The sequence below is a fragment of the Orcinus orca genome, chromosome 8 (genome assembly GCF_937001465.1).
Source record: "Orcinus orca chromosome 8, mOrcOrc1.1, whole genome shotgun sequence".
Classification (NCBI taxonomy): domain Eukaryota; kingdom Metazoa; phylum Chordata; class Mammalia; order Artiodactyla; family Delphinidae; genus Orcinus; species Orcinus orca.
In genome coordinates this window covers 96,809,158-96,829,435 of record NC_064566.1, presented here as the reverse complement: position 1 = coordinate 96,829,435, position 20,278 = coordinate 96,809,158, and the positions used below count along the sequence as shown (strand labels likewise).

Genomic DNA, 20,278 nt, shown 5'->3' with positions numbered 1-20,278 from the left:
AACAATGCCGATGAACTTAAAAAAGGTTAAAATAGTATATTTTATGATATGTGCACTTTATTATAAAAAAAATTTAACCACCTAATATTACTAACTATAGAGTAGCTCTCCATTTACCAAATCTTTATTAAGTTCCTTTAATAAGTTTAAGCTTTTGCTCCAAAAAAATATATATACACACACACACACACACACACACACAAATATCATATATCTCTGTCACTTAAGTATAAGGAAAGCTAAAGAAAACATTATCATTTCATGGAGTTCATACTCACAGTGTCCTGAATTACTTCACTTTTCTCTGGGTTTTCCTCTAGATAAATCCTCTCTTTCAGGCCACTCTTGGGACTCTAATGAGAAAAAAAAAAAAGACATTCATTTCATTTCGATAGGCTCACCAAAGGAGATAAAGAAAAATTGTGTGAGAGAATAATGTTCTGAATTTCATATTTGTGTTTGAAACTACTGAATATCTTTCATATAATACTTGGCTCTGCTACTTTTTACGTGACTTTGGCAAGTCACTTATTCTCTTAGCTTTTTAGTTTTATGTTGATAAAACAATATAGAGTAGTTTTATCTCATCTTTAGGCCTGAGGGTTAATTTCTATCAAATAACTCTAACCAGATATATTATATATCACAAATTCATTATGTCAGGGCTTCCCTGGTGGCACAGTGGTTAAGAATCTGACTGCCAATGCAGGGGACACAGGTTTGAGCCCTGGTCTGGGAAGGTCCCACATGCCATAGAGCAACTAAGCCCGTGCGCCACAACTATTGAGCCTGCGAGCCACCACTACTGAAGACCACATGCCTAGAGCCCGTGCTCCGCAACAAGAGGAGCCACTGCAATGAGAAGCCCGCGCACCACAACGAAGAGGAGCCCACACTTGCTACAACTAGAGAAAACCCGTGCGCAGCAACGAAGACCCAACACAGCCAAAAAAAAAAAATTCTTTATGTCAAAATCAAACTGTATCTTTATCCATTTCCTCTAAACCTTTCTGCCCCAAACTATTCTTTCTAACCAAGTTAAAAGCATTTTGGCCTATTTATAGGAATGAAAATAAGCTGCTATTTTTCTGTTACTACCTCATGTAAACTGATCTACGGATTTTTATAAACTTTACATGGTATGTTTGGGATGACCTAATGTAAAATACAAACTATATGATACACAGAACTTCAATTTTGGGGGGATGAAGAACACCCCAAGCAATGGGAGCCATTCTTCAGAGCAGCTGAAAATGAGATACAAGAGATTTTTGTGTGAATGCCCATATGGAAGACATATGCTACCTATACATACGCCTAGATACCACAAGATAGAGAAAACAGTAGTTTCAAATATAAGCCCCGCCTGGGAGAAATGGATGACTCTGGGTCAAGAGATATAAAAGATAAAGTGAGAATAATTTTGTCACACCAAAATGAAAGAAAGCTATGTTACTGGGGAGTCATGTCAAAAGAACATAGAAGACAAATTGAGGGGACTACCACCAGCCCAAAAAAAGGGACAATTTAATAAGTATCAAAAAGAATAATGACTGCAATGGACTGAAATGCAAAAAGCAAATATGTTAAAAATCTATAAATTCAAAATATTACACAGGTACACACATGTGCACACATGTGGGCACACATCCCACATTAGTGACCTTTGGAGTATGTTAGGGCATCAACTCTTCTGAAAACACATACATAAAGGAAAATAATCAAATGTTTATATATAAGCTATATTTTAGGGCAACTTAAAACTAGTAAGGGAAAATTCTTCTTTATAAAATAATTCCATCTAATAAATACAGAATGAATGACAATATTATATTATCATTTTGAAACCTCTAATTAAATAACGGATGCAGGCAGTTTGCTATCAATGGCAGGTAAAAACATTAGATAAAAGCTTAATGGAGAAATTTATAATGAAGGAATCATGCTGACATCATCTGAACACCTTATACAGACTTAACAATCACAAAAAGACAACCAGACATTCTCCTCCTGATGTGATATGACAGGATATACACAGTTGCACCCATGAATTGTTCTTGCCAACAACTCTCAAACGTTAATCTGTTCAAGACTCTAGATCTTACTACCAATTTTCAGCAAATATATACTCAAGGAACATGCTCAACAACACCATGAAAATACAATTAGAATGTGGGTGGTTTTACTGGACATGTGACCCAGTTTAACAACAACAACAACAAAATAGCAAAAAAAAAAATAAGAGGAGGGAACTATTATAACTTAACAGACTTATCAACCAAAGGCTGAAGACGTTGACTGGATCCTGATTCAAATAAACCCACTGAAAAAAGATCATTATAAGACTATTGGGGTAGTCAAATTGCATATTAAGAAAATATTAATTAAGATTTGATAATGGTATTATGGCTATCATTTCTTTGTCTTTTCTCTTAAAGATGCATATTAATGAAATACTGTCTTAGACTTACTTAAAAATAATCCAGCATTTGGAGGGTATGAGGAATGAAGGAAGACAGACAAAAACAAGTTTGAGCACTTGTTGATGACTGCTGAGCTGGATGATTAGGTACATGAGGGGAATCATTATCTTAGTCTAGTTTTGAATAGGTTTGAAATTTTTGAAAATAATTTTTAAAAAGTCAGGTGCAAAATGAAAACCAGAGAGGCAGATGTTCTAAGTTTGAGATGATGATTTGTGATCAGGTTGCTTCTCTTGTGAGAACCAGAAATGTGGCTATTCTTTAAAGCCTTCTCTGAGGTGATCCAAAGCAGGGAATTTTACAATGATAATGATATCACAAACACCATAAAGAGATTATTTTATAAAAAAGGAGCAGAAAATTGAAAAAAAAATTAAAAGCATTGATCAGTTCCTACAATCTTAACACAGTACAACTGAAACAAACATGGAAATCTATAAGCTAAAAGCAGCACATCTCTAGCTTCAAAAAGACACCTGTACGAATTACACGAGTTTGTTAGGCGTTCAGCGAATATCCTAGTCTGCACCATATCATCTCTCACCTGGATTTCCACAACATCCACTTATTTGGCCTCAATTTCCTCAAGATTACAATGAAAGTTAAAAAGAATATCTGTAAAGCATTAGGTACAACCGCTGTCACAAAGTAGGTATTCAATAAATGGGGACAATTTATCAGCCATTTAACACACATTTGTTAAGTTCCTCTTAAGCCAAGCAGTCTTCTTTTCTTGCTGATCTCCTGTCTCTTTACTCCAATTCATTTTCCACACTGACATGTTTCTGACTGTGCCTCTTTCCTGCATGCATAAAGCCCAAACTCTTTACTCATTCATTCTGTTGTTCAAATACCAATTAAACACCAATCATGTGTCAAACAGGTTTAATTCGCTGGAATGCCTGTTCCTACACTTGCCAATTCACTCTGTATTTCATAAAGTTATATTTCTAAGCCACAGATTTTATTGTTAACATTTCTCTAAATACAAGATAAAATTCAAAATTTTCATTTGTATCACTTGTTCTGAATTCCTACAATCTGCCAGTCTTTGTAGACATAAAGTCAAATATGATGGGTGCTTGGCTCTCAAGAAACTTTCCATCTAATGGTAGAGACAAGCCATGAAAACAGAGAGGAGAGCCAGCACTAAATCAAAAAGGAAAAATGTGAGGATTCCCAAAAGCAGTACTGCTGAACAAGTTATAACTTGGACTCAAGGCTTTGCTTCGAAGATCAATTCCAGCCATTTCATCTATAACCCTAGTACACCTGTAAAATTCTCACTGTTCTCCCCAAATGTTATGCATTTGCATACCTTGGAGCCTCTGAGTATTGGTATTTTGAAACTAGGTAGAGGCAGATCACTTACTAGCTGGGTAAGTTTGGCAAGTTAGTTAACTCACTTTGGCCTCAGTTATTTCTTTTATTAAGCTGTGATAACAATACTACTACTTCATAAGGCTGTTCTGAGAATTAACTAAGATAAAAAATGTATAACACATATTACAGCTTATGGTATATATGCCCAATAAACGTAAACTACTATAATTGTTTTCTTGAGTCAAAATTGAAATCTTTCATTAAGACAGCCTATCCAATCATAAGATTCCTATCAACATCTTTCCAAAAAAAAAAATCCTCGAATTTTCCTTGCATGAGGAACTGAGTCACTGAGCGTTAAGCCTCAAAAGATACCCTAAATGATGGCTTAGAACAGTGGTTTTCATTTTTTTTTTTTTACAACCTCCAATAAGAGAAATTTCACACTGCTAACCAGCATGTGCCCACATGCATACACACACACACTGATACATGTGTACATATACACACATGTGTATATATGTGTGTGTACAACAGAAGTCAAAAAAAGTAACACTTAGCTCTTCTACATGAAAAGTACTCATACTTCCTATCCTATTATTTTTTTTAAATGTTGGCCCCAACCCACTAAATTGATTTTATGACCCACATTGGGGGAAAAAAAAAAACTGATTTAGATTACTTTCCTCATCACTTTTAAAGAGGGTGATCTATTTTTAATTCGTTATTCCTATTATTGCACACTACTTACAAAGTATTGCTGAGTAGGTAACACTGAACTTAGCTTTTAAGTATTCATATAACTACGGTGCTACATCATATGCAGCTTAAAATACTTTCTGATCATCTTCTTAACAAAAATCCACGTCCATCTGGTAATGTCTGGGTTAATCAAGAAAGCATTACTAAACATGGGCTATTAACTAAAGTCTACCTAAGAGGACTAAGGCTTTTCCTCTTTGTAATGGCAAAGTGCCCCATGATTCAAGACTGAGTCACTCTGACCACAAATGGAATATTAACATGCTCTTAAAGATATCAACAGTTGGCCTCTCGGTTCAGTAAGAAAGCACTGGCATTATTAACTTCTCTACCCACAAATAAGACGCCTGCTGGGAAATTCCATCTCCTCAAAAGAAACATTTGGCAATGGTGTCCAAGGGAAAAAGTGAAGTCTGGAATTAAAAGCTCATATACAACGGTATCCAGAATTTCTGTTCATCAAATTGCTATATTAAAGATGGTGACAATAAAAAGTAAGTAATAAGAAAACACCTGTAGCTCACAAAACTTACAATCAAATCGAGAAAGAGGCTGTAGAGAAAAATACAAGAAGATAAAGGTGTAGAACACTTACATCTGCACTTTCACTACTGGGCCGAGAAGCATCTCCACTGCCATAGTCAATTCTGCCTAGTCCATCACCAGGATCTGCTTCTATTTCACTGACTGCTAGCCCATCGCCTAATGGCTTGGAGGATGTAACTGCAGCTCCATCCTAAAACAGATCAAGCACACACACACACACACACACACACACACACACACATTAAAAACAAACAAACAACAAAAAACCCTTTCATTATGGAATGTATAAAGAAACAGAGTTGCACTGCAACCTCAATGGAGACTGTTTAAATTCACCCAGTTTGATGTAATCAAGAATGCTAAAAGCTCTAAAAGTCAAAAGCGTAAATGACTACTAATTCTGGGGTTCTCAAATGGCATGACCTTAAAGACAGGGAAAGTGGTATTTCAGTAAAGAGAATAAAATCTCAAACTTCAAATAAAGCAAAAAGATAAAACAGTTTAACTTACATAATTTATGTTCCCTGCCCTTTAGTAAAGATTATGACACTATAACTTGTGGTTAACTGCCTTCCAACACTTTAGAATTTCAATAAATGGCCAATTCTGGGACACAATGCTATACCGTAAATTATTATAAGCTTTTAAATCAGGAACAACAGTCTTACTATTCAAACAGAGTAAGATTGTTGTCTTTGCTCAGTAATAACCACAACATAAACTGTCAATATTACTGACGCGGAATACTCAAAACTTCATATAGCTAATGGGGTTAAAAGTAACAACAACAACAAAAATGTGTAATGAAAAGTACACTGAACCAGGAAGTCGGGAGGCCTTACAGATGTGTGACCTTGTTTGAGTAACTTAACCAATTTAGGCCCTAGTTTTCTCAACCATTGCATGATTTTTTTTTAACTTTAAAATGAGCAGATTAGGATAGATGATTTCAAAGAATCCTTTTAGTTCTGTGAACCTACAGACCTAACTCATGAAGAATAACAAGTAAGCAGCTTTTACTCATTTCTCCATATCCCCAATCTAAATATTATAGAACATAAATCTGGTTGATGTATAAATGCTAAGCTATTTTTCTAGTGAGACTACCATCTTCAAAACATATCTATATAGCAAGTCTATTGAAATCTATTTTAAAATTAGAATAAAAATAGTTATTAATATGAATGTGCTTTGAATTCATCAGACTGGGTTTAAATACCAGTTGCATCACGTTTGAGCTACATGACCTCAGACAAGTTATTTAATTTCTCTGAGTTTCTCTAAGTGTTTATGTAAAATGGGGGGAAACAACAGTAACATCTAATCTCAAAGGGTGTTGTGCAGATTAAATAAGAAAAATCATATGTCCCTACTTAAAAACATAACTGCTGTTCTGTTTTACAATGGCAGAATACATCTCAAAAATGTAAATATATGTATCTAAATATATTTTTGTAATTTGTGATATCAAAGCAAAAACACTCAATTCTTTCTAAAATTACTGTGGAACAAAGAAGCATGGTATCATGAGCAAGCAAACAATGAGAAGCCCACATTTCTTTTAGTTAATCATTATTTCTGTAACATCCAACACAGGACCTCCTGTTGGCCTATGCTAGAAAAAATAACTTTAAAAAAAGGCAACTGCAACACTCTCTGACACATTCCCAGAAGAAAATTCTCCTGCAAAAGGTTGGGTAGCACTTTTAATAGCGATGCTACCTGAGCAGAGCCTGTGGCTTTGGATAACTGCTCTTGCAGTTGAGGAATGTGTTTCTTGGCCTCTTGGATCTCTTTTAGCAATCTTTGGGCAGGTGTTCGGCTGTAATCTTCCTGCAATAACTGAAAAGTTATAAAAATATTTCAAGAATTAATTACTTATGTCAAGAAAATCTTTAAAAGTCTATTCTTAATCAATAAAATAGCTGATGGCGTTGATTACAATAGTGCTTAATTATGATTATAATAAATACCAACTCAACTATGCCCACTCACGTTTTTACTAGCCTATAAAACAGCCCCATTTCTAACTTAGTACCTGTAGCCGTTCCTGTTCTTTCTGTAACATTTTTCTCAGAATTTCTACTTTCTGGTTATGAACCACATTGTTTTCCTCCTAGAAAAAGATAAAAAAACAAACAAAAAGACAAGAACCAATACAAGGAAAGTGAAACTAAGTGTCGAAAACGAGTCATACAATGTTACGTCTCAGCTCCAATTTTCAATACCTATCAGGATTTTCTTATTTCTGGTGGTTATGAAGACAAACTTTTAAACATGACACTTAAAGATAAAAGGTTACAGGGAAATGTCAACTCTTCTATTACACTTTTGCTAAACTAGGTTCAAAAAACATTAAATATTGATATTAGTTGAAGAAATGAAGTTGCCTTAAGTATAAGACTAATATCTTGGGCTTCCCTGGTGGCACAGTGGTTAAGATTCTGCCTGCCAATGCAGGGGACACGGGTTCGAGCCCTGGTCCACGAAGATCCCATATGCCACGGAGCAACTAAGCCCGTGTGCCACAACTGCTGAGCCTGTGCTCTACAGCCCGTGAGCCACGACTACTGAGCCCACGTGCCACAACTACTGAAGCCCGAGCGCCTAGAGCCCGTGCTCCGAATGGGAAGCCACCGCAATGAGAAGCCTGCGCACCGCAACGAAGAGTAGTCCCCACTCACTGCAACTAGAGAAAGCCCAAGCACAGCAACAAAGACCCAACGGAGACAAAAATAAATAAATCAATAAATCAATCAATCAATAAATAAATATTTTTAAAAAAAGAAAGAAAAAAAGAATAATATCTTACACTTTCCCTCCTTTGGATTTTTACTATCAACCCCCATGCATGGTTCAAATTCCCAGTATTTCCTATCTGAAGGATTAAGACAAATCCCTAATTCATCTCCTGTCATTTCTCCTTGTTTTACAACCCTATAATATTTTATCAAATAAGTCTTCCTAAAAGCCTGTTATAATCACATCACTCTCTTCCTCAAAAAATTTGTAATATATTCTTAATGCCCATTCAGTTACTTGTAAATTAGCCTCGTAGTTGTGACTTTTCAAAATAAATAGTCTTACTTTTTTCTACTTTTTTCTCATCTCCTACTTCATAAATCTTTAACAGGCAACCAGCCAAACAAGAGTCCTGGCTATTTCCCCAAAATACTTGATGCTTTCTTGGCTCTTTACCTCTGTTAATCCTGCTTCCTCTACCTGGGTTGCCTTCCTCCCCACTGCCACCATTAGCATGTTAACTGTTTTTCAAGGCTCAATTCAAATAATAGCTTTCCATAAAGTCATTCCTTATCACACCTGGATGTGCTTTCTCCCTCCTTTGAAATCTCATAGAACTTAATATTTTCCTTCTCATAATGTCTACAGCTGCCTCTGTAGTAAAATTACTTGTATACTCTTGATTCAATCTCACACAACAAAGGTTTATTAAGTACTTAGTACTATATGCCAAGCAATATTTCAGCCTCTGGGGACACAACAATAAATAAAATAAACAAAAAAACCCTGTCCTCTTAGAGTATATATTCTAAGATAACAAAGGACCTTGAACATAGGATATCTTAATTATATTTTTGTGAGTGGCACCCTGTTTTGTATATGGTAGGTGTTAAATATTTGTTGAATTATATCTGCTATCTCAATACCCTGTAATCATTCCAAATTATTAGGTAATTATTTTTATCAGCAAGTTATTTTCTAGAATCTTAAACTTAAATTTGTTTATCAACTCAACACTTTGAAACTCAACATAAAGCAAAAGCATTATTATACAACTGAGCATTTACAAAGACGATTTCCCACTCTTACCCCCATGAGCACAGGACTAGTAATTCTCTCCATATTCCCAGATGCTCCAGGTGAATGAGGAGATGTCATGATGGGAGACATATGTCCAACGACTGATGGCTCTACTTCAGAATCAGCAAGTGGAAACTGGGGCGACCCAGGTGGGCGTCCCTGAACAGTGAGAGCTACATAGGAACCCGCTTGGGGTGGGCAGATGGAAGAAAGGGAAGGGAAGGGAAAATAACATTGTCAAAAAATTTTTACTACTTAATCTTTGATAGTTCTAAAAGATCCAGTTATATGAGAAAGTTTCATCATCTGCTAATCATTTCTCCACAGAAAAAGAATCCTATTTGTCATTTCTCTTTTATGGCTCCCCTAAAATTCTAAAAGAACAATGCAATTTTCAGATAGCAAATCACTTACTCATAAGGTCAGCTATTACTTAAAAGCAAGTAAGATTTATAACTCCAGTAATTTTTTTTTTAATTTAGAGAAGAATAAGTTATTATCAACTATCTACTAATGGCTATGTTCAATCAATTTCTCAAATGCAAATTTTAAAAATCACCATATTAAGATGATACTAATTAGACAAGGTTTAACTAATTTTCTGTAATGATACAATTTTAAATTAACTTTAAAAAATGTGTGTGACAAGAAATATCCGACAAAAAGCAGAAAAAAACCCCACAACACATAAGTTGTGAGTTTTAATTTTAAAAATTTGGAGAAGACAAATGCACTAGGCATTTTACAGGGAAAAAACTATGGAAAGCAAAATTACCCATAACCAGAAAGACTCTGAAACAGACATTCATGAGTTATCTAGAATCAAGAAGAAATAATGCTTTCCAAATAAAAAAACTTTTCTAGATAACTGACCTTTAATGACAAAATCTTTCTCTTAGACTTTTCAGTAGAACTTTAAATTGTATTTCATACTTTTTCTCCCAACTTAATCCTCCCATGAAACTCGCTGGTAATTATTTCACAGTGTTTGGGGTTCTAAAAATTTTTTTTATACTTAATGATCACAAATGCTGTGATATTGGGGAGATTTTAAGCACATACACTTTTTAAAGTTTTTCAGTCATATTTCTCTCTGTCACAAAGTCATCTAATATATCTTATTGACTTATCCATGTGCTTGGTTCTCATAGCCTCCTCGTTCTTCCCTTCTCTTCTTTAGATGTTTTTAAACTGGTTTGATCTGAAATCACTTTTATTATGTCTAGAATATGCATTGAAGAGTAGGACATGAGGGAGCGCTACTACAAGTATAGCACACAGGGTTTAGGCATTTCAAATTTATATCTGTTTTTGATACTCAGAGTGTTTTATGCTTATTTTGAGTTTTTAGCTAGGCTCTTGTTATTGGATAAGTAATCTATTGCTACAGTCTTAGGATTTAATTTTTTAAGTAAAATTGATATTGGAACAAGTAAAATATATAACCTAAAAAGCTAAAGAAATAATCTTTTCATACTCTGCAACAGTTAGTTACCAAGCATATATTTATTATCATAAACCATCATATTTATGTAGCACATAAAAATTCATAAGTCACAATCTCATTAAATAAGTAATCAAATTTATTCTAGTATGAGGATCTAATTCTGATCATCCCATTGCTTTTTAAAATGTACCAAAGTTAAGAACTAAGATCAAAGTGATCATTTTAGAGCACTGGTACTCTGATGAAGAGATAAAGGGATTCACAGGTTGCTTTATCTAAGCAATAATAAGGCCAAGAAGGATTTGTTTATTAAATTTATTCTAAAGATGTCCACTTAATGAAAAGAAGTAATATTAAATAAAAAAGTAGTGTTTCTGCTTGGCCATAAACAACTCTCTCTTAACTGTAGTCTATTACACTGAGAAATAGTCTGATGCAGAAGACTACAAATTCTTAACCCTGGAGATTTCCAAGAGAAGACCACTCCCCTGGATTATTTAATCATTTACTTATCTGAGGGAACATGATTATGCTACATGATTCTGAAAGTTCCATTTCAGTTCATCCAGGCCACTGTGTCTGATTTCTCAACCTCTTCTCTTTCAGGTCAACTCATGCATTTCTTTCAAACATACTTTCATAATTACCAAGAATAACAAGGACATTATAATCAACCACATAAATGAAGTGGACTAAAGATAGTTATTAGTAAATTAAGAATTTTCACCTCAGACTTTCCTTTAATACAGGGGTCAGTAAACTCCAGCCAAGGGACTAAATTCAACCCACAGATTGTTTTGGCAAATATTTAGTTTTACTGAAACACAGCCATACCCATTCATTTATGCGTCGTCTATGGCTGCTTTCACATTACAATGAGAGTCGAGTAGTAGAAAAAATTTACTATCCGGCCTATTGCAGAAAATGTTTGCTTATCTTTGCTATAAGGGTTTCAGAAAACAAAACTGAGTTTAACATTCACCTACATTTGATTAGCTTCACCACTTCCAGATGGTTTGAATGAGTCACCAGAGTTCCATTCACCTGTAAGAAAATGAAAATAGTGTCTGTCAGATAATTCTAGTTGAGACAATTAAACTGACTTCAGGAATTATCATATGTAATACAACCAGTTATAACATAGTAAACAGGACTATATTAAAATGCATATATATTTGGTTCAATAGTCACTTTTACCACTATTCTATAAGGTATACTCAGCAACAAAATGAACTTGAGCACAAAAAAAGGCCTTGATTTAAAGAGATGCAAGAGCCGGGGTGGGGGGGCGGATATGGGGATATATGTATACATATAGCTGATTCACTTTGCTATACAGCAGAAACTAACACACCATTGTAAAGCAATTATATTCCAATAAAGATGCTTAAAAAAATAAAAAGGATATTATAACTATTATAACTTATTCACCATGAAAAATGACAAAACATACTATGCAACAGATTTGCAAATCCTTCACAGTGAAGAACTCTTGCAAATTAAAAACTTCCTTTGTTTTTAATTACAAATTCACTGATTTTCCAAAGGCATAATAAATTTTTTAAAAGATGAATAAGCAATATTTCTCCAATAATATTCAATTTACTATTAGTTTTCCAATCATCACCTAACCTTTACAAAGAAAATTAATTTTCAGACACGCTAAATGTAGGACGTGTTATCCAAAGTTTCCACTAAACCAAACAAATTAAGGTAAAAATATCAAACATGAATCTAACATTATTTTTTCTCTGATGCAAGTAACACTAATTTTTACAAGTTCAAATATATCGGGGTATAAAATAGAAGTAAAAGTACACTTGTCATGCCCACCAGAGATGATCACTGTTAAGCATGATGTTTAATCTGAGACATATTCTAGCGTACACACACCAGATACACAGACACACATACATATACTTTGTAACTGCCTTTTCCTGCAAATAAAAAAGCACTGTTCTATTACATTATGGACGTCTTTCAATATAGGTACAAACAGACCTAATCTATTCTTTTTAAAAGCTGGAGGTGAAATGCAATTTATTTCTTTAGCCCTCAGTATACGCATATTTAGATTGTTTACAAGTTTTCGATACAATAAAGCTTAAATGAATTTTCCTGTACACGTATCACTTCACATTTAAACACCTATTACCTTAGATAAGCTCCTAAAAGCAAAATTGTGGTCAAAGGTTATATACTTTTTTAAAATATGTAACTTTTGATACACATTCACAAATTTCCATCCAAACAGATTTTACCTAATTTATATTCACAACAAGTTTATGAGAGTAGCCATTTTACCATACCCAAACTATGCCAAATGTGTATCATTAATCTTTAAAATTTCTGACAACCAAATATATTTTCACCTATCATTTAATTTCTACTTCTTTCTTATCAGTGAGGTTGGACATATCCTCATTGATATATTATTTCAATTACTTTGGAGAATTGCCTTATAAAATTCTTTGCCCTTTTTTCTGTCAGACTATTTATTCTTTTGTTAGTAATTTGAAAGTGCTCTTTACAATTAAGGCTATCATATTCTGTAATATATTTCAAATATTTATTTCCAGATAGTTCTTTGTAAATATGTTCATGGTGTCTTTTCCTGTATAGTAATTTGATTTTAAGTAATCACATTAGTTAGTTGTCTTAAGAGTAATTAGTGACTAATCCATTCTTTCCCTACTGATCAGAACTTAAGGGCTGTTTCTGGACTCTCTATTGTGTTCCACAGATAGGTCCATAGGTATAATAGAGTCACTTGCTTCAAATTAATCTGCACCATCTCACCTCACACTTATCCATACACATAATACCTTTGCAAAGTTCACTTAGAACAAATAATCATTTGGAAGCTTGACAAGGAATGGCACACCTCCCCAAATTTATTAATAAATTTTGAGGGAATTTCTTGCTAAGAGATTAACTTGGAGAAATATGATCTTTACAACAGCGAGTTATGACTCCATTTATTCAAGCCTTTTATTATGCTTTTCAGTAAAGGGTAACGTTAATTTTAGAATGAATGAAATAAGTTTTTATAGTCAATAAATCCATCATACATAATCTGTAGCTTTTAATGAAAATCCAAGTTAAAAAAATCAAAATATGGCTAATATATGCTGTTTTTTAATTGTATCATAAATTCCATAATAGTCTTTTCCTTACCTTGATGATTCGATCACCTGTCTGTACGCCAGCCCGCATGGCTGCTCCATCTGTAAGAGAAATTAATTCTTAAAATGCAATTCATTTACCTTCACTGATAATCTTTTTGAAAAGAGGCAGTGTAACAGAATGGTTAAATACATGGATTGTAAAGTCAGGCAGACTTAGGTCCAAATCCTGCCTCTGCCACTCACTAGTTGGTTGGATGACCATGGACAGATTTTATGTTTTTTTTTTACTCTAAGCCTCGATATCACCTGTAATATAGAGATAAAAAATACCTACCTCAAATTACAGCAACCAAGATAAAGGAAGTATTCAATACATGGTAATAGTAGTTCAAGATATTATTGTCATTTGGGAGAAAAGGATGGATATTTTTGAGTCTACAGCCCCTTCTTTAATCTGTCTCTACCCAAATATCTCTGGTGCCATTAAGAAATAAAATTCCACAAACTTCTATAAGTGATGATGAGTAAAGTATCATGACTAAGGAGTCATATGATTTCTAAAACAATATAGAACTGTTTTCTTTCCATAAAGTACAAAAGAAAATCAACTGGGGTAAATTCATGCCTATAACCATAACACTAGAGACAACTCTAGCACAATAAGGCCATATGACCTGTAATGTATGTGATTATTTTATTCTAAGCAATAGACATTTTTAAACTATTCTATTCTTACTCTGCTCCCAAGTGACAAGACTGTTTTTAAAAATGCCTTGCCTTCTTTGACAGACTGTACGAACACTGGATTGTCTCCACTGACCGTCAGCCCAAATCCATTGTCATCCTTCTGGATGATCACACAACGCTGAACAAGACCTGCACAAGAACCAAAGGGTAAAGAGAGAAGGAAAGAGAAAACAGAGAAAAAGACAATAATTACATATTAGTAATGAACTGTAGTCTGTCTGGAGAAACACAAGGTAGCACATGAAACCCATATAAAAAATAAGAGCACTAACCCCATAAGCAAAACAAACACAAGAATATCACAAAGAATCGTATATACTGGTTTCTCACAGGGGAGGTACAGCAGAATTGCTCCAAGATTAAAAACAGCTAAGGCAAACTGGAAAATATGAAGTATTAGAGAGGAGACAGACAGAATGCCCATTCACATCTATGCAATTAATTTGTAACATAAAATCCTCCCCCACCTCCCTGTGTTTTTGGTGCTCTAACTGATGTTTAAACCCAAGATAATCAAATATTTTGGGACATTAGGCTAGAAGCATCCCATGGTAAACTCTAGAGAAGTCCAACCTTACTCTCAATAAAATATACTCAGAAAAACAGACTATAAAAAAGAAGGAAGTGCTTACAGAGCACCTGCAGCTCTTCTCCTGAAAGGGAGAAAGAAAAGGAAAAGTCCAAAGGAAAGAAAAGGAAAAGTCCAAGGGAAGAAAAACTTTGCCTCGTAGAAAAAATAAAAAGAAAAGAGAAAAAAAAGTAGGAAAGATAAAGAAAGAACCTGTGAGTTCAATCAACTCTTTGATTTCTTTCATATACTTACCTGATTCCTACAGAGAATTTGTTTTCCTTCTAGTTAAATAGCAAACAAAAATTGTCAAGGCAAGGTGAGAAAAAGAAGACCACAACCAAAGGAATAGGGACGTCCCAAAACAGGACCCTGATTAGTGCCCAGGGCTGTTTTATCGTAGATCAAGATCAGAAGATCCTGAACTCTTTGTTAGCCAAAGATTTAATATATACTTCCAGCTTTTCAGAATCTAAGTGTTTTACCAAAAATCAGTATGCAAAACATGTAAACTAACACAAGTATAATGATTAGAAAACAAAAACTACTTCAAAATTAAGATTTTTATACAAAGAGCCATGATCTTTTAAATAAGTCTGATGTACAAAACAAAGGAAACGCTAAAGATTGCACGTTAATGAATATATATGCATATTTCTTGTTGTTAATGAAATGACACAAGTATGAGCCTACTACAGATGAAAAACTAGAATAACTGGATCCCAGAATAGAAAACACAAACTTGAACCTTAATTTATAACCCTACACAAAAATTAATTTACAGCAAATTATGGACCTGAACATAAAAGCCAAAACTTTTCATAAGAAAACATAGGAGAAAAGCTTCAAGACCTTAGGATAGGCAGAGATCTTTTAGGATGCAAAATGCATCCATAAAAGAAAAAACTGGTAAATGGGACTCAAAATTTTAAATAGCTGCTTTCCTAAAGACACTGATAAGAAAATGAAAAGGCAAGCACAGACTGGGAGAAAATATTCGCATTACAAATTATCTGATAAAGCACTTGTATCCAGACATATATTTAAAAAAACAACTCTACAACCCAATAATGGAAGACACATTTTAAAGGGACAAAAGATTTGAACAAAGAAAGATACACCAATGGCCAATAAGCACATGCAAAGGTGCTCAACATTTGCAGTCTTCAGGAAAATGCAAATTAAAACCATAATGAGACACCACTATACACTAACTGGAATGGCTAACAATTAAAAGACTGATAAATACCAAGTGCTAACAAGGATGTGGAACAACTAGAACTCTCATACATTGCTGGTGGGAATGTAAAATGGTGGAAATTTCTTATAAAGGCAAGTATATATTTACATATGACCCAGCAACTTCACTCCTAAGATAAATGAAAACTCATGTCCACATAAAGACTGGTAAACAAATGTTCACAGCAGTTTTGCTCATAAGAGACAAAAACTAGAAAGAACTCAATTGTCCATCAACAGACAAATGGATAAACAAACTGTGGTACAGCCATTACAATAAAATACTACTTAGCAAGAAAAAAAGGGAACTACTCACACAGGCAACAAACATGGATGAATCACAAAAACATCATGTTAAGCAAAAGAAGGCAGATACAAAAGAGAGTACATACTACTACATGATTCCAGTGTAGAACAGGCAAAAAGTAAACTAGTAAGGAAAAGCAGATTAGTGGTTGCCTAGGGGCAGGATGGGGTGGAGAGGTAAGAATGACTGCAAAGAGACATGAAGGAACTTTTTGGGTTGATGGAAATGTTCTATACATTAATTAAGGTAATGGTTACATGAGTATTCATCTGTCAAGACTCAGTGAACTGTACACTTAAAATGAGTGCATCTTATTTTATGTAAATTAGATCTCAAAAAAGTTAATTTTCAACATTTAAAAAATGAGTGAGACCTCAATTCTAGAGACTACTAAGTACTAAACAGTATTTGAATTCACAGTGTCACCACTCCTACAAAATAGGAAACTGCAATGGGGTCAGAGGAAAGATAACCCATCAGAATTTAACAATTTTTCTTTTGTTTAATGTTGCTTCCTTCAACTAATTAGGAAAAACTCTAAATAGAATGGGTATAAATACATAAAATCAAGGAAAAAGACATTCTTTATACATTTCTAGTACATAATACAATAAATATAAGTATCAGAGAATAATGTTTTACAGGAATCTTTTAAAATGAACACCCACTTTTAGAAACATAAACATCTGATGCCTTTCTTTACAGTCATTTGAAATTTCAAAATAAATTACATACTTTGAATTTTTAAAAGTCAAGACAACTGCAGCACTGAATATATATATTTTTCGTGCTATAATCATCCCTCCCAGTTATCTCATCTCACTTCCAAAGGGCTGAAAATGAGTGAACTGAAGGATTCTAATATTGATGTTTCCTGTGCTAAGCCACTGGGCTTCTTAAGCAGACTTTCTTCCAGGTCCCTGTAGTGAATCGGGTACTTGTACACAATGAGGGAGAGGAGTAGTGGGGGTTAAGAGTTTGCTATGTTTATGTATTTCACTTGAATATAATGTACCTAAAGTATTTAGCTTAATGCCTGACAAATACTAAGGGTTCATAAATGTTAGGTATTATTTTATTATGACTAGGGGTGGGTTGTGCTTGGATTTTCCTGCTCAGAAATATATTACTCATTTACCCATGCCATCAATTAAAAATACATTTGTGGGGGCTTCCCTGGTGGCGCAGGGGTTGAGAATCCGCCTGCCGATGCAGGGGACACGGGTTCGTGCCCTGGACCACGAAGATCCCACGTGCCGCGGAGCAGCTGGGCCCGTGAGCCATGCCCGCTGGGCCTGAGCGTCCGGAGCCTGTGCTCCTTAACGGAAGAGGCCACAGCAGTGAGAGGCCCGTGTACCACAAAAAAGAAAAAAAAAAATACACTTGTGTTAACGAACTCCTATCATTAATGTAAATGCTCCTCAGAAGGATCAATTCTCATTTATGACGTCTTTGTGTGAATTTTGTTTTGGTTTAATAGACCAGCAAATTACTTTGAGATGGGGAAGGAAGTAAGGAAATTTTACAGAGCTTCTTGTGATAGGTAACTTTAGAAGATGAGAGACAGCATGACACCCTCAAGAAACAAATCATCTCCTCTTATAAAACTTTCCCTAAATAACAAGACTGTGTTAGGTGCCCCCTTCTAGACTCCCACTGCACCCTCTATTTACTCTCAGAGTATCTTTGTCACTCACAACTGATTTGTATTTGTTTTTATCCTCTCATTAGATTAAATACTCCCCTGAAAGGGTTCAGGGGCTCTATCTTGTGTACAAACTTATCTCAGGACCTGGTATATGTTCTGGCATGAAAGGAAATTTTTTTAAATTGCTAATGAATTAACGAAAATCACAAAAGTATAGGAGTCTAGAGATGAACGGAAGCTCAGAAAGGGAGGTGATCAGAGAGAAAAAAAATACGACTACACACAGTTAACTTTAGCAAATATGCTTAGGGTCCTAACAGACTGCTAAGCACTGAAAGAATTTATTAGGGTTGCCTCAGAATACTGCAAACCTGTATTCTCCAATTCAAAGCTGTTCAGCATGATAACTTTCCCCTTTAATTCTACATTAAAAGGAGAAGATAAGGAACAAAGAAGAAAGAGGAAAAAGGGAAAGAGCTATGTGAGCATCATATTCATCTTTTTCCTCTCCTCAACACCACTATACTGTCCATTTAACAATATTATTATTCTAAGTCCATCTACTAATCTGAGACTCTGATATACTTGAATATCTAAGAATTACTAGACTACCAATACAAAAAGAAAACATACATACACAGCCAATTCAGAATCTGTAGAATTCAAATTACTGAAATGTTCTACTTATTGTAGACCAGAAGCTATTTTAACCCACCACACAGGATAAACTCCACCCTTAACATTGACATCACCAATACTGACTATCATATTTTTGAAATGTCCTTTTTGACAAAAAAAAAAATCCACTTTGCTGTAGCAAATTTGTATTGAGCATCTGTCTGCTCGTTATTTAACACTGTAACCTGCAGGTGTTATGAGGAATACAAAACAACTAGGAGTCTTTCTTTGCTCTCAAAGAACTTAAAATCTTGAAAGGGAAGGATAATAGAGAAACAAAGAGAGAAACAATGGCAACATCTAACTAAAATGATATGATAACAGGCCCTATATGTTATTAAAGAAGGGAGAGAGAAAAGGTGGACTCCTAATTCCAAAATAATCATTTTTGAATTTCACTAATTAAAAAAAAAAAAACTTTCCATCATTTTAACTTTTTCTGGTTCTTACAAACACATATAGCCCATGGTTGGTTTGTTGGCTTATTTTGCTAATTCCCTTATTCTCTGGTATAAAGAGTATTAATTATAATCACCATACAAGTGTGTTTATCTCTGAATTTTTTTTTTTTTTGCGGTACGTGGGCCTCTCACTGCTGTGGCCTCTCCCGTTGTGGAGCACAGGCTCCGGACACGCAGGCTCAGCAGCCATGGTTCAGGGGACCAGCCGCTCTGCGGCATGTGGGATCCTCCCGGACCGGGGCACGAACCCGTGTCCCCTGCATTGGCAGGCGGGCTCTCAACCACTGTGCCACCAGGGAAGCCCCATATGAACATCTTTTTCCACAACTATCTAGTTTTTTGTTTTTAAAAAAATAAATTTATTTATTTATTTTTGGCTGCATTGGGTCTTCGTTGCTGCGCGCGGGCTTTCTCTAGTCGCGGCGAGCGGGGGCTACTCTTCGTTGCGGTGCGCAGGCTTCTCATTGCGATGGCTTCCCTTGCTGTGGAGCACGGGCTCTAGGCAGCTGGGCTTCAGTAGTTGTGGCACGCGGGCTTCAGTAGTTGTGGCTTGTGGGCTCTAGAGCGCAGGCTCAGTAGTTGTGGCGCACGGGCGTAGTTGCTCTGCGGCATGTGGGATCTTCCCGGACCAGGGCTTGAACCCGTGTCCCCTGAATTGGCAGGCGGATTCTTAACCACTGCGCCACCAGGGAAGCCCCACAACTATCTAGTTTTTAAGTGCATACGGAATATTGGTAACAAAGTGCATCTCTATTATCATGCTTACAAAAAAGCACTTCTTTTGTACCAGACTGTAAACTTCTAGAAAGCAGGTACAGTCTCCTATTTTCTTGATATCTATCCCTTAACATAGTACCTGGCATATAATAGGTGCTCAATGAATATTTACTAAGTAAATCTGAACTTATTTTATAAATAAATCATACTCAGTCACTTTTCAGGAAACAGTAAAATCATATCCATGAAAACTATGCCAAGTAGAGAAATACTCCTACACAGACACTAACCTTCTGCCCTGGCTAAATTCTAACCAAAGTAATTTGATACTCCATCTACCCGAAAATAACTCCTCTAGTTCTTTACTTCCTGCCTTTTAAGGAATATGATATTTCACCTGGA

At 35.0% G+C, this 20,278-nt stretch overlaps 1 protein-coding gene across 5 annotated transcripts in view; it reads right to left on the bottom strand.

The window, feature by feature from the left end:
• ARHGEF12 (Rho guanine nucleotide exchange factor 12) overlaps window positions 1-20,278 on the bottom strand; it is a 145,204-nt gene that overhangs the window by 44,543 nt on the left and 80,383 nt on the right. For 3 of the 5 annotated variants that reach the window (XM_033407319.2, XM_033407320.2, XM_049713277.1), the window contains 8 exons: window positions 14,289-14,387; window positions 13,561-13,610; window positions 11,370-11,427; window positions 8,946-9,124; window positions 7,153-7,230; window positions 6,837-6,956; window positions 5,164-5,304; window positions 279-353 (listed from right to left, as the gene is read on the bottom strand). In XM_033407319.2, coding sequence (XP_033263210.1) covers window positions 279-353; window positions 5,164-5,304; window positions 6,837-6,956; window positions 7,153-7,230; window positions 8,946-9,124; window positions 11,370-11,427; window positions 13,561-13,610; window positions 14,289-14,387 — 800 coding nt within the window. The remainder of the gene's footprint in view (window positions 1-278; window positions 354-5,163; window positions 5,305-6,836; window positions 6,957-7,152; window positions 7,231-8,945; window positions 9,125-11,369; window positions 11,428-13,560; window positions 13,611-14,288; window positions 14,388-20,278) is intronic. The other 2 variants (XM_033407322.2, XM_033407321.2) reach the window with 2 other exon arrangements.